General features: G+C 42.7%; 1 protein-coding gene across 1 annotated transcript in view; it reads left to right on the forward strand.

Annotated features, from left to right (window-relative positions):
• Positions 1-481: 481 nt before the first annotated feature.
• Positions 482-15,763, forward strand: part of LOC311123863 (NEDD4-binding protein 2-like) — a 46,164-nt gene continuing 30,882 nt past the window's right edge. Inside the window, exons 1-5 of the mRNA XM_084198084.1 lie at positions 482-959; positions 4,234-5,383; positions 5,732-5,856; positions 6,019-6,107; positions 10,185-10,261. Coding sequence (XP_084054210.1) covers positions 656-959; positions 4,234-5,383; positions 5,732-5,856; positions 6,019-6,107; positions 10,185-10,261 — 1,745 coding nt within the window. The 5' untranslated portion in view covers positions 482-655. The remainder of the gene's footprint in view (positions 960-4,233; positions 5,384-5,731; positions 5,857-6,018; positions 6,108-10,184; positions 10,262-15,763) is intronic.

The raw sequence follows: 15,763 nt of genomic DNA on the forward strand, positions 1-15,763 counted from the left end.
TGATTCTAGATCTGTGCCTCCTGCCGGAACATATCTCCCCTCTCTCTCTCTCTCTCAACGCTGGGTGCACAGCGCCGCCCTCTGTCTAACCAGGGTACTGCAACACACATCTCATCAGGCTGATCCCAGGTCAGTATTTAGGAGTTCCCTGAATGGCTACGGGTTGAAAGTTGGAGGAGGGTAAAACTGATTCTAGGTATGTGCCTCCTGCCGGAACATAATTTACGAGGTTGGGAAGGCGCTTTCAATACTGTACCATATCAATTAGAATAGCAGGCAAGCGCACTTATATTAGGTTAGTGTACAACGTTGCAGATATTAAATAAAAAGTCAAGAGAAGGATTAAATGAACAACAACGTCTATTTTGGAAACTACTAAGGTTACACGACAATTTGATTTGGCAAGTTTTCAGCGTCGTCCTTTTTTTCTCTCCAGTCTCTCTCTCTCTATCCAGATCAACTGCAGTTCACTTACCCACCGGATCGGTGTGCTGGTGTTGCCTCAACTTAGCGTTTCTTCCTCGGGTTGTTTTTAGGCATTGGGACCACACCGCCCACGCTAGAGCTGCCAGCTAGCTTAGATACTTCCCTAGCAAACTGTTGTCAACATTAGCCAACTCGGGCACACACACACACACACACACACACACCGAGAATGCCAAGGAAAAAGAAAAATGGTCATAGCCCGGCAAGAGTGCCCGGGTTGTCAAACGATAGCAACAGCTACTACCGAATACCGGGAAGTGACGGTGCGCCCCCGTCGAGAAGTGAATTCAACACCGCGAGTAACTCTCCCTACGGCGGCGGCGGTACTAACATGCCAGCGTCAACAAACTCAGGAGGCGACAGTCCTGCTACCTACCAGGACAAGGACGGGATAGTGAGGAAGATGAAGGAGATGTTTTCACACCTGGACCCCGAAGTTCTTTACATTGTGCTGGCCGAGTGTGACTTCAAAGGTATGACTGTTGACCGAATACTATGGCTAGTGGAATGGAGCTATAGCTATGCCAAAGTTCAGTTTAGCTCCATAGCTAACTAGAAATCAAGCATGTACCCTAACGCGGGGGGGGTGATTCGCTACTGATGGAACAGCAATGCTGGTCCCTTGACCGATATTGCATATTGATCATATGATTGATTATGTGATCAACTCCTCTCCCTCTCCCACACCACACTCCTGCTCCTCCACTTAGACCTGACACTCACTCTAAACGAAGATCATTTTTTATTTTCTTATTTTACATAAGATGAATTCATACAGCCAAAAAGCTTCCAGGCTAACACATTTACTTTCCTATTTTGTGAATAGGATAACGTGAATACAGAATGGACAAGGGCACTCCCCGCGGTATACTCAGCGCTAGCGTGTATTTTAATGTCATGTGTACTGTCTGTCTGTGAGATCATGTCGTTACATAATCTCCCATTGTCATGTGGTGACTGCAGTTCAACAGTACATTGAAACCCTCCCAAGACAGGAGGCAAAACATTCAGCTACTTTACTTTCTATCAACAACCTTGCACCAACTGTCACTTCAAGTTAGGAAGTATCTACATGTGAGAGACGAAATTACATAAACATGTACATGTCACGTATGGCTAAGGCGTTAATTTAACCAACTGTTCCCGTTCTCTCCCCTACCGTTTCTCTCTCTCTAATACCATCTCTCTCTCCCCTACCATCTCTCTCTCTCTAATACCATCTCTCTCTCCCCTACCATCTCTCTCTCTCTAATACCATCTCTCTCTCTCTAATACCATCTCTCTCTCTCTCCTACCGTCTCTCTCTCTCTAATACCATCTCTCTCTCTCTCTCTCTCTCCTACCGTCTCTCTCTCTCTAATACCGTCTCTCTCTCTCTCCTACCGTCTCTCTCTCTCTAATACCATCTCTCTCTCTCTCCTACCGTCTCTCTCTCTCTAATACCGTCTCTCTCTCTCTAATACCATCTCTCTCTCTCTTTCTCTAATACCATCTCTCTCTTTCTCTCTCTCTTTCTCTTTCTCTCTCTCTCTCTCTCTCTCTCTCTCTAATACCATCTCTCTCTTTCTCTCTCTCTTTCTCTTTCTCTTTCTCTTTCTCTCTCTCTCTCGCTCTCTCTTTCTCTTTCTCTCTCGTCTCTCTCGTCTGTCTCTCGCTCGCTCTCTCTCTCTCTCTCTCTCTCTCTCTCTCTCTCTCTCTCTCTGTCTCTCTCTCTCCTCTACCCTCTCTCTCTCTCCCCTACCGTCTCTCTCTCTCTCTCTCCTACCTACCGTCTCTCTCTCTCTCCTACCGTCTCTCTCTCTCTCTCTCTCTCTCTCTCTCTCTCTCTCTCTCTCTCTCTCTCCTACCGTCTCTCTCTCTCCTACGTCTCTCTCTCTCCTACGTCTCTCTCTCTCCTACCGTCTCTCTCTCTCTCCTACCGTCTCTCTCTCGCTCTCTCTCGCTCTCCTACCAATTCAATTTAAATTTAAATTCAATTTAAGGGTTTTATTGGCATGGGAAACATATGTTAACATTGCCAAAGCAAGTGAAATAGATTTTTCATACTGGCCCCCCGTGGGAAGTTGGTTCTTCACTGGTTGCCCTTTTCTTGTGGCAACAGGTCACAAATCTTGCAGCTGTGATGGCACACTGTGGTATTTCACCCAATAGATAAGGGAGTTTATCAAAATTGGGTTTGTTTTCGAATTCTTTGTGGATCTGTGTAATCTGAGGGAAATATGTGTCTCTAATATGGTCATACATTTGGCAGGAGGTTAGGAAGTGCAGCTCAGTTTCCACCTCATTTTGTGGGCAGTGTGCACATAGCCTGTCTTCTCTTGAGAGCCAGGTCTGCCTACGGCGGCCTTTCTCAATAGCAAGGCTATGCTCACTGAGTCTGTACATAGTCAAAGCTTTCCTTAAGTTTGGGTCAGTCACAGTGGTCAGGTATTCTGCCACTGTGTACTCTCTGTTTAGGGCCAAATAGCATTCTAGTTTGCTCTGTTTTTTTGTAAATTCTTTCCAATGTGTCAAGTAATAATTTGTTTGTTTTCTCATGATTTGGTTGGGTCTAATTGTGTTGTTGTCCTGGGGCTCTGTGGGGTCTGTTTGTGTTTGTGAACAGAGCCCCAGGACCAGCTTGCTTAGGGGACTCTTCTCCAGGTTCATCTCTCTGTAGGTGATGGCTTTGTTATGGAAGGTTTGGGAATCACTTCCTTTTATGATGGTTGTAGAATTTAACGGCTCTTTTCTGTATTTTGATAATTAGCGGGTATCGTCCTAATTCTGCTCCGCATGCATTATTTGGTGTTTTACGTTGTACACAGAGGATATTTTTTTGCAGAATTCTGCATGCAGAGTCTCAATTTGGTGTTTGTCCCATTTTGTGATTTCTTGGTTGGTGAGCGGACCCCAGACCTCACAACCATAAAGGGCAATGGGTTCTATAACTGATTCAAGTATTTTTAGCCAGATACTAATTGGTATGTCGAATTCTGCCCCCCGGGGGTCAGAAGGGGTATAGGTCTGATATGGGGGGGCATATATAGGGTGTGGCCAGGGTTTGCTTGGGGTGGTCTTAGCTGGTTGGGGTGTGGCTGGTGATGCTGTGGTCTGGGTCTAGGTCCTCTTAGCTACCATCTCTCTCTCGCTCCTAAATTCAAACAATAGTTTTGAACCATTTAAATATAATAAATTTGAAGGTTGTGCAGGACTATGGTAGATGAATGAATCAATTATTTTAGACTGTTATAATATTTATCTGGTCAATATGTCTGTTTGGAACAGTGTGTTATATGTGAAAATGTGATTGTATTATAAATTGTATTTTAATGTTTAAGGACTCTTGGAAGATTAGTCCAAATGAGGACTAAAATAGATCCTAATCAGGTAGCTTAGTGGGTAAGAGCGTTGTGCCAGTAACCGAAAGGTCGCTGGTTCTAATCCCCGAGCCGACTAGGTGAAAAATCTGTCGATGTGCCCTTAAGCAAGGCACTTAACCCTAAATGCTCCTGTAAGTCGCTCTGGATAAGAGCGTCTGCTAAATGACTAAAATGTAAATGTAAACATCTCTCTCTCTCTCTCTCACCATCTCCCCCCCCCTCTCTCTCCTACCATCTCCCCCTCCCCTCTCTCTCCTACCACCCCCCTCTCTCCTACCACCCCCCCCCCCTCTCTCCTACCATCTCCCCCCTCTCTCCTACCATCCCCCCCCTCTTTCCTACCATCTCCCCCCCCCCCCCCCTCCTACCATCTCCCTTCCTCTAGTTGAGAATGCGATGGATTCTCTTCTGGAGCTGTCTGTAGCAGCTGAGGGCATCAGCCCCCTCCCTCCACTCCTCTCTGGGTTCGAGCTTGCCGCAGCTCTCCTCAGCCCCCAACACAACCCCTCCAAACCAGACCCTCACCCCCCTACAGGGGCGACCGCTGTCCCCCTCTCCCCTCCCCGCCCGCCCCCTCCTCTCCGGAGCGAAGATGACCGGGACCTGACCACTGACTTGACCGAAGAGTTTGATGTTCTGATCGACCGTGAGCTGGAGAATCTAACCATACAGCAGGAGGCCGGAGAGAGGGACCACGGTGGTCTTCACTCCTCCTCCTCTCCTCCCTCCGTCCCCCTCCCTTCCCTGTCCTCCCTCCTTCAGCCCCCGCTGCTCCAGCAGCAGGTCCTGCCCCAGCTGCTCCATTCCAGCCCAAGTGCCTCAGCCTCCAGGAGGGGGCCCCCAGGGGACCAGCCATGCCCAGACAGGGTGCTCTTAGCTGGGCAGGCTAGCGGAACTCACTCCCCTGTCTCTGGCCTGAGCCTCAGCTTCTCTGGAGGAGCAGTGGGTGACCAGCGGCAGAGACCACTACTGGACTTCAGCCATCTGACCTCAGCGCCAACCGAGACGGACAGAACTAAACCCAGCCTGCCTTTGGACCTGGGGGCCGCCGATCGCCCCTCTGCATTCCAGGCATACAGGAAACTGGACCAGTCCACTGTTCCTCCAGAGGGCGGGCGGGCCGTACCACCGGGCGGCAGAGTAGGGGGGGCGAGGACGAAGACAAGCGTCTCAGGAGGAGGAGAGGAAGAGCGACTCAACAACTCGCCGTTCTGGAATGCTCGGGCGTCGGAGTTCCAACCGCGTATCCACGGAAACCAGGCAGGGGGGGGGCCGACCTTCATCGTCCCTGTGGCGCTAAGCCCCTCCCCCTGGCACACCCAAGCCGCCTCCCACTGGTCGGCCCAGGGCCCTGTCAGACGAGCCCCTGTAAAAGCGGGCGCTACCATCCCCGGGTCCTGGACAGGGGGTGTGTCTGCGGCTGCTGCTCCCAGAGCACCCCTCCTCTCTGGCCAACATGGTAGACTCCGGCTGGAGGGGCGTGTCCTAGTGCTGCTACGGGGAGCTCCGGGGTCGGGCAAGTCCACCCTGGCCCGGTAAGGGGGGTGTTAGATGTGTGTGTGTGTGTGTATATAGGGTGTGTGTGTGTGTGTGTGTGTGTGTTTACAATATTGATAACCACACACACACACCAATAAACGTGTGCGTGTGTGTGTGTGTGTATAGGGGGTGTGTGTGTTTACAATATTGATAACCACACACACACCAATAAACGCGTGTGTGTGTGTGTCTGTCTGTGTGTGTGTGTGTGTGTGTGTGTGTGTGTCTGTGTGTGTCTGTGTCTGTGTGTGTGTGTGTGTCTGTGTCTGTGTGTGTGTGTGTGTGTCTGTGTCTGTGTCTGTGTCTGTGTGTGTGTGTGTGTGTGTGTGTGTGTGTGTGTGTAGGGCTATGCTGGAACAGAACCCACATGGGGTGGTGCTGAGCACGGATGATTATTTCTGTCGCCATGGAGACTATCGCTACGACCCCTCAGCTTTAGGGGAGGCCCACGAATGGAACCACGCTAGAGGTACACACAACCCTACACCCTAAACCCTAAACCCTACACCCTAACCCTAACCCCACACTAACCCTAACCCCACACTAACCCTAACCCTACACCCTAAGCTATGTAAGTGGATGGTGTCTGTTTCCCCAGCCGTTGAATAATAACATGTGTATTTGTCCTCAGCCAAGGAAGCGATGGTGGCCTCTTCCTCTCCTGTCATTATTGACAACACCAACATGCAGGGCTGGGAGATGAAACCCTACGTAGCTATGGTCAGTCTCTCTCTCTATCTCTCTGTCTCTCTCTCTCTCTCTCTCTCTCTCTCTCTCTCTCTCTCTCTCTCTCTCTCTTCTCTCTCTCTCTCTGCCTCTCTCTCTATCTCTCTCTCTCTGTCTCTCTCTCTCTCTCTCTCTCTCTCTCTCTCTCTCTCTCTCTCTCTGTCTCTCTCTGTCTCTCTCTCTCTCTCTGTCTGTCTGTCTGTCTGTCTGTCTGTCTGTCTGTCTGTCTGTCTCTGTCTCTCTCTCTGTCTCTCTCTCTGGCTCTCTCTCTATGTCTCTCTCTGGCTCTCTCTCTGTCTCTCTCTCTGTCTCTCTCTCTCTCTGTCTCTCTCTCTCTCTCTCTCTCTCTCTCTCGCTTTTCTTTTTTAATGTGAAATTAAAAATAATGTTCAGTTTTAATCAGAAATATATTTCAATAGTTATTAAAGTTTATATACACTACCAGTCAAAAGTTTTAGAACACCTACTCATTCAAGGGTTTTTCTTTATTTTTACTATTTTCTAGAATAATAGTGACGACATCAAAACTATGAAATAACACATATGGAATCATGTAGTAACCAAGAAAGTGTTAAACAAATCAAAATATATTTGAGATTCTTCAAGTAGCCACCCTTTGCCTTGATGACAGCTTTGCACACTCTTGGCATTCTCTCAACCAGCTTCATGTGGTAGTCATCTGGAATGCATTTCAATTAACAGGTGTGCCTTCTTAAAAGTTAATTTGTGGAATTTCTTTCCTTTTTAATGCGTTTGAGCCAATCAGTTGTGTTGTGACAAGGTAGGGGTGGTATATAGAAGATAGCCCTATTTGGTAAAAAAACATGTCCATATTATGGCAAGAACAGCTCAAATAAGCAAAGAGAAACGACAGTCCATCATTACTTTAAGACATGAAGGTCAGTCAATACGGAACATTTCAAGAACTTTGAAAGTTTCTTCGAGTGCAGTCGCAAAAACCATCAAGCGCTATGATGAAACTGGCTCTCATGAGGACCGCCACAGGAATGGAAGACCCAGAGTTACCTCTGCTGCAGAGGATAAGTTAATTACAGTTACCAGCATTGTCACGAACGTCATAATGATTGGACCAAGGCGCAGCGTGATATGCGTACATCTCTTCAATAGTGTACTAGCAACACGATACAAAATACAAAACAACAAAACGAAACGTGAAGTCCTCGGTCATGAACACAAACCAACACGGAACAAGATCCCACAAAACACAAGTGCACAACAGGCTGCCTAAGTATGGTTCCCAATCAGAGACAACAAGCAACAGCTGATTCTCGTTGCCTCTGATTGAGAACCACCCCGGCCAACATAGAAACACATAACCTAGAACAGAACATAGGAAACGAAACATAGACACTACACAAAGAAACTAACACCCTGGCTCAACATACAAGAGTCCCCAAAGCCAGGGCGTGACAAGCATCAGAAATTGCAACCCAAATAAATGCTTCACAGAGTTCAAGTAACAGACACATCTCAACATCAACTGTTCAGAGGAGACTGCGTGAATCAGGCCTTCATGGTCGAATTGCTGCAAAGAAACCACTACTAAAGGACACCAATAAGAAGAAAATGACTTGCTTGGTGTCACATGCTCCTCCAGCGACTCAGGCGTGACTGTTGCTCCTGCTGATTCCATTCTTAAAGGTGTGTGATTCTGTCAGGGGTGCTGAAGGTGGGTGTGGTGCAGGAATCAAGCGCAGGACGCAGAAGCTAAGTCCAAAAGACTTTAGTGAAATATTCACGTAGTCCACGAGCCCAACAAGCCCGGAGGCGAAATAAAGGCGCACACAGGCGTCTAACAAAAGGCGCACTAACATGTGCGAAAACCTCTCCAAACAACGGAGGGAAGAATACGTAGCTCAGAAACCCAAACAGAGGAGCAATCACACACAACACCCAACACACACAACGAGAACTAAATAGGACACTAACGAGGACTAACTAGACACAGGTGTACAACATCAAGACAAAACCAAACGAACATGAAACATAGATCGGTGGCAGCTAGTACTCCGGGGACGACGACCGCCGAAACCTGCCCGAACAAGGAGGAGGAGCAGCCTCGGCCGAAACCGTGACACTTGGGCCAAGAAACATGAGCAATGGACATTAGACCAGTGGAAATGTGTCCTTTGGTCTGGAGTCCAAATTTGAGATTTTTGGTTCAAACCGCTGTGTCTTTGAGAAAGGCAGTGTGGGTGAACGGATGATCTCCGCATGTGTAGTTACCACCGTAAAGCATGGAGGAGGAGGTGTTATGGTGTGGGGGTGCTTTGCTGGTGACACTGTGTGTGATTTATTTAGAATTTAAGGCAACTTAACCAGCATGGCTACCACAGCATTCTGCAGCGATACGCCATCCAATCTGGTTTGGGCTTAGTGGGACTATCATTTGTTTTTCAACAGGACAATGACCCAACACACCTCCAGGCTGTGTAAGGGCTATTTTACCAAGAAGGAGTGTGATGGAGTGCTGCATCAGATGACCTGGCCTCCACAATCCCCCGACCTCAACCCAATTGAGATGGTTTGGGATGAGTCGGACGGCAAAAGCAGCCAACAAGTGCTCAGCATATGTGGGAACTCCTTCAAGACTGTTGGAAAAGCATTCCAGGTGAAGCTGGTTGAGAGAATGCCAAGAGTGTGCAAAGCTGTCATCAAGGCAAAGGGTGGCTATTTGAAGAATCTCAAATATAGAAAATATATTTTGATTTGTTTAACACTTTTTTTTGGTTACTACATGATTCCATATGTGTTATTTCATAGTTTTGATGTCTTCACTATTATTCTACAATGTAAAAATAAAGAAAAACCCTTGAATGAGGAGGTGGGTCCAAACTATTGACTGGTACTGTATATATTAAACTTGTGTATGTCTTTCCCTCAGGCTACACACACACACACACACACACACACACACACACACCCAGAGAGAGAGAGGGTCTGATGGTAGGATGTGCTGTATGTGAGAGAGAGGGTCTGATGGTAGGATGTGCTGTATGTGAGAGAGAGGGTCTGATGGTAGGATGTGCTGTATGAGAGAGAGAGGGTCTGATGGTAGGATGTGCTGTATGAGAGAGAGAGGGTCTGATGGTAGGATGTGCTGTATGTGAGAGAGAGGGTCTGATGGTAGGATGTGCTGTATGAGAGAGAGAGGGTCTGATGGTAGGATGTGCTGTATGAGAGAGAGGGTCTGATGGTAGGATGTGCTGTATGAGAGAGAGGGTCTGATGGTAGGATGTGCTGTATGTGAGAGAGAGGGTCTGATGGTAGGATGTGCTGTATGAGAGAGAGAGGGTCTGATGGTAGGATGTGCTGTATGTGAGAGAGAGGGTCTGATGGTAGGATGTGCTGTATGTGAGAGAGAGGGTCTGATGGTAGGATGTGCTGTATGAGAGAGAGAGGGTCTGATGGTAGGATGTGCTGTATGTGAGAGAGAGGGTCTGATGGTAGGATGTGCTGTATGAGAGAGAGAGGGTCTGATGGTAGGATGTGCTGTATGAGAGAGAGAGGGTCTGATGGTAGGATGTGCTGTATGAGAGAGAGAGGGTCTGATGGTAGGATGTGCTGTATGTGAGAGAGACGGTCTGATGGTAGGATGTGCTGTATGAGAGAGAGAGGGTCTGATGGTAGGATGTGCTGTATGTGAGAGAGAGGGTCTGATGGTAGGATGTGCTGTATGAGAGAGAGAGGGTCTGATGGTAGGATGTGCTGTATGTGAGAGAGAGGGTCTGATGGTAGGATGTGCTGTATGAGAGAGAGAGGGTCTGATGGTAGGATGTGCTGTATGTGAGAGAGAGGGTCTGATGGTAGGATGTGCTGTATGAGAGAGAGAGAGGGTCTGATGGTAGGATGTGCTGTATGAGAGAGAGAGGGTCTGATGGTAGGATGTGCTGTATGAGAGAGAGAGGGTCTGATGGTAGGATGTGCTGTATGTGAGAGAGAGGGTCTGATGGTAGGATGTGCTGTATGTGAGAGAGAGGGTCTGATGGTAGGATGTGCTGTATGAGAGAGAGAGGGTCTGATGGTAGGATGTGCTGGGTGTTTCTACAGGCTCTGAGGCTGAACTACAAGGTTTTGTTCCGGGAGCCTTATACCTGGTGGAGGAACAAACCCAGGGAACTGGAGAGGTACCAATACAGTTATTACAATACAACTGGAGAGGTTCCAATAAAGTTATTACAAAACAACTGGAGAGGTACCAATAAAGTTATTACAAAACAACTGGAGAGGTACCAATAAAGTTATTACAACTGGAGAGGTACCAATAAAGTTATTACAAAACAACTGGAGAGGTACCAATAAAGTTATTACAAAACAACTGGAGAGGTACCAATAAAGTTATTACAATACAACTGGAAAGGTACCAATAAAGTTATTACAAAACAACTGGAGAGGTACCAATAAAGTTATTACAAAACAACTGGAGAGGTACCAATAAAGTTATTACAAAACAACTGGAGAGGTACCAATAAAGTTATTACAACTGGAGAGGTACCAATAAAGTTATTACAAAACAACTGGAGAGGTACCAATAAAGTTATTACAAAACAACTGGAGAGGTACCAATAAAGTTATTACAATACAACTGGAAAGGTACCAATAAAGTTATTACAAAACAACTGGAGAGGTACCAATAAAGTTATTACAAAACAACTGGAGAGGTACCAATAAAGTTATTACAGTACAACTGGAGAGGTACCAATAAAGTTATTACAAAACAACTGGAGAGGTACCAATAAAGTTATTACAACTGGAGAGGTACCAATAAAGTTATTACAAAACAACTGGAGAGGTACCAATAAAGTTATTACAGTACAACTGGAGAGGTACCAATAAAGTTATTACAAAACAACTGGAGAGGTACCAATAAAGTTATTACAACTGGAGAGGTACCAATAAAGTTATTACAAAACAACTGGAGAGGTACCAATAAAGTTATTACAAAACAACTGGAGAGGTACCAATAAAGTTATTACAAAACAACTGGAGAGGTACCAATAAAGTTATTACAATACAACTGGAAAGGTACCAATAAAGTTATTACAAAACAACTGGAGAGGTACCAATAAAGTTATTACAACTGGAGAGGTACCAATAAAAGTATTACAACTGGAGAGGTACCAATAAAGTTATTACAAAACAACTGGAGAGGTACCAATAAAGTTATTACAACTGGAGAGGTACCAATAAAGTTATTACAACTGGAGAGGTACCAATAAAGTTATTACAAAACAACTGGAGAGGTACCAATAAAGTTATTACAATACAACTGGAGAGGTACCAATAAAGTTATTACAAAACAACTGGAGAGGTACCAATAAAGTTATTACAATACAACTGGAGAGGTACCAATAAAGTTATTACAACTGGAGAGGTACCAATAAAGTTATTACATAACAACTGGAGAGGTACCAATAAAGTTATTACATAACAACTGGAGAGGTACCAATAAAGTTATTACAAAACAACTGGAGAGGTACCAATAAAGTTATTACAAAACAACTGGAGAGGTACCAATAAAGTTATTACAAAACAACTGGAGAGGGACCAATAAAGTTATTACAAAACAACTGGAGAGGTACCAATAAAGTTATTATAAAACAACTGGAGAGGTACCAATAAAGTTATTACAAAACAACTGGAGAGGTACCAATAAAGTTATTACAAAACAACTGGAGAGGGACCAATAAAGTTATTACAAAACAACTGGAGAGGTACCAATAAAGTTATTACAAAACAACTGGAGAGGTACCAATAAAGTTATTACAATACAACTGGAGAGGTACCAATAAAGTTATTACAAAACAACTGGAGAGGTACCAATAAAGTTATTACAAAACAACTGGAAAGGTACCAATAAAGTTATTACAAAACAACTGGAGAGGTACCAATAAAGTTATTACAATACAACTGGAGAGGTACCAATAAAGTTATTACAATACAACTGGAGAGGTACCAATAAAGTTATTACAAAACAACTGGAGAGGTACCAATAAAGTTATTACAACTGGAGAGGTACCAATAAAGTTATTACAACTGGAGAGGTACCAATAAAGTTATTACAAAACAACTGGAGAGGTACCAATAAAGTTATTACAACTGGAGAGGTACCAATAAAGTTATTACAACTGGAGAGGTACCAATAAAGTTATTACAAAACAACTGGAGAGGTACCAATAAAGTTATTACAATACAACTGGAGAGGTACCAATAAAGTTATTACAAAACAACTGGAGAGGTACCAATAAAGTTATTACAATACAACTGGAGAGGTACCAATAAAGTTATTACAACTGGAGAGGTACCAATAAAGTTATTACATAACAACTGGAGAGGTACCAATAAAGTTATTACAAAACAACTGGAGAGGTACCAATAAAGTTATTACAAAACAACTGGAGAGGTACCAATAAAGTTATTACAAAACAACTGGAGAGGGACCAATAAAGTTATTACAAAACAACTGGAGAGGTACCAATAAAGTTATTATAAAACAACTGGAGAGGTACCAATAAAGTTATTACAAAACAACTGGAGAGGTACCAATAAAGTTATTACAAAACAACTGGAGAGGGACCAATAAAGTTATTACAAAACAACTGGAGAGGTACCAATAAAGTTATTATAAAACAACTGGAGAGGTACCAATAAAGTTATTACAAAACAACTGGAGAGGTACCAATAAAGTTATTACAATACAACTGGAGAGGTACCAATAAAGTTATTACAAAACAACTGGAGAGGTACCAATAAAGTTATTACAAAACAACTGGAGAGGTACCAATAAAGGTATTACAAAACAACTGGAGAGGTACCAATAAAGTTATTACAATACAACTGGAGAGGTACCAATAAAGTTATTACAACTGGAGAGGTACCAATAAAGTTATTACATAACTGGAGAGGTACCAATAAAGTTATTACAAAACAACTGGAGAGGTACCAATAAAGTTATTACAAAACAACTGGAGAGGTACCAATAAAGTTATTACAAAACAACTGGAGAGGGACCAATAAAGTTATTACAAAACAACTGGAGAGGTACCAATAAAGTTATTATAAAACAACTGGAGAGGTACCAATAAAGTTATTACAAAACAACTGGAGAGGTACCAATAAAGTTATTACAAAACAACTGGAGAGGGACCAATAAAGTTATTACAAAACAACTGGAGAGGTACCAATAAAGTTATTATAAAACAACTGGAGAGGTACCAATAAAGTTATTACAAAACAACTGGAGAGGTACCAATAAAGTTATTACAATACAACTGGAGAGGTACCAATAAAGTTATTACAAAACAACTGGAGAGGTACCAATAAAGTTATTACAAAACAACTGGAGAGGTACCAATAAAGTTATTACAAAACAACTGGAGAGGTACCAATAAAGTTATTACAAAACAACTGGAGAGGTACCAATAAAGGTATTACAAAACAACTGGAGAGGTACCAATAAAGGTATTACATAACAACTGGAGAGGTACCAATAAAGTTATTACAAAACAACTGGAGAGGTACCAATAAAGTTATTACAAAACAACTGGAGAGGTACCAATAAAGTTATTACAAAACAACTGGAGAGGTACCAATAAAGTTATTACAAAACAACTGGAGAGGTACCAATAAAGTTATTACAAAACAACTGGAGAGGTACCAATAAAGTTATTACAGTACAACTGGAGAGGTACCAATAAAGTTATTACAATACAACTGGAGAGGTACCAATAAAGTTATTACAAAACAACTGGAGAGGTACCAATAAAGTTATTACAAAACAACTGGAGAGGTACCAATAAAGTTATTACAAAACAACTGGAGAGGTACCAATAAAGTTATTACAAAACAACTGGAGAGGGACCAATAAAGTTATTACAAAACAACTGGAGAGGTACCAATAAAGTTATTATAAAACAACTGGAGAGGTACCAATAAAGTTATTACAAAACAACTGGAGAGGTACCAATAAAGTTATTACAAAACAACTGGAGAGGGACCAATAAAGTTATTACAAAACAACTGGAGAGGTACCAATAAAGTTATTATAAAACAACTGGAGAGGTACCAATAAAGTTATTACAAAACAACTGGAGAGGTACCAATAAAGTTATTACAATACAACTGGAGAGGTACCAATAAAGTTATTACAAAACAACTGGAGAGGTACCAATAAAGTTATTACAAAACAACTGGAGAGGTACCAATAAAGTTATTACAAAACAACTGGAGAGGTACCAATAAAGTTATTACAAAACAACTGGAGAGGTACCAATAAAGTTATTACAAAACAACTGGAGAGGGACCAATAAAGTTATTACAAAACAACTGGAGAGGTACCAATAAAGTTATTATAAAACAACTGGAGAGGTACCAATAAAGTTATTACAAAACAACTGGAGAGGTACCAATAAAGTTATTACAAAACAACTGGAGAGGGACCAATAAAGTTATTACAAAACAACTGGAGAGGTACCAATAAAGTTATTATAAAACAACTGGAGAGGTACCAATAAAGTTATTACAAAACAACTGGAGAGGTACCAATAAAGTTATTACAATACAACTGGAGAGGTACCAATAAAGTTATTACAAAACAACTGGAGAGGTACCAATAAAGTTATTACAAAACAACTGGAGAGGTACCAATAAAGGTATTACAAAACAACTGGAGAGGTACCAATAAAGTTATTACAATACAACTGGAGAGGTACCAATAAAGTTATTACAACTGGAGAGGTACCAATAAAGTTATTACATAACTGGAGAGGTACCAATAAAGTTATTACAAAACAACTGGAGAGGTACCAATAAAGTTATTACAAAACAACTGGAGAGGTACCAATAAAGTTATTACAAAACAACTGGAGAGGGACCAATAAAGTTATTACAAAACAACTGGAGAGGTACCAATAAAGTTATTATAAAACAACTGGAGAGGTACCAATAAAGTTATTACAAAACAACTGGAGAGGTACCAATAAAGTTATTACAAAACAACTGGAGAGGGACCAATAAAGTTATTACAAAACAACTGGAGAGGTACCAATAAAGTTATTATAAAACAACTGGAGAGGTACCAATAAAGTTATTACAAAACAACTGGAGAGGTACCAATAAAGTTATTACAATACAACTGGAGAGGTACCAATAAAGTTATTACAAAACAACTGGAGAGGTACCAATAAAGTTATTACAAAACAACTGGAGAGGTACCAATAAAGTTATTACAAAACAACTGGAGAGGTACCAATAAAGTTATTACAAAACAACTGGAGAGGTACCAATAAAGGTATTACAAAACAACTGGAGAGGTACCAATAAAGGTATTACATAACAACTGGAGAGGTACCAATAAAGTTATTACAAAACAACTGGAGAGGTACCAATAAAGTTATTACAAAACAACTGGAGAGGTACCAATAAAGTTATTACAAAACAACTGGAGAGGTACCAATAAAGTTATTACAAAACAACTGGAGAGGTACCAATAAAGTTATTACAAAACAACTGGAGAGGTACCAATAAAGTTATTACAGTACAACTGGAGAGGTACCAATAAAGTTATTACAATACAACTGGAGAGGTACCAATAAAGTTATTACAAAACAACTGGAGAGGTACCAATAAAG

This window comes from Coregonus lavaretus, assembly GCF_964263955.1.
Source record: "Coregonus lavaretus genome assembly, contig: HAP1_SCAFFOLD_3790, whole genome shotgun sequence".
In the NCBI taxonomy this organism is placed as follows: domain Eukaryota; kingdom Metazoa; phylum Chordata; class Actinopteri; order Salmoniformes; family Salmonidae; genus Coregonus; species Coregonus lavaretus.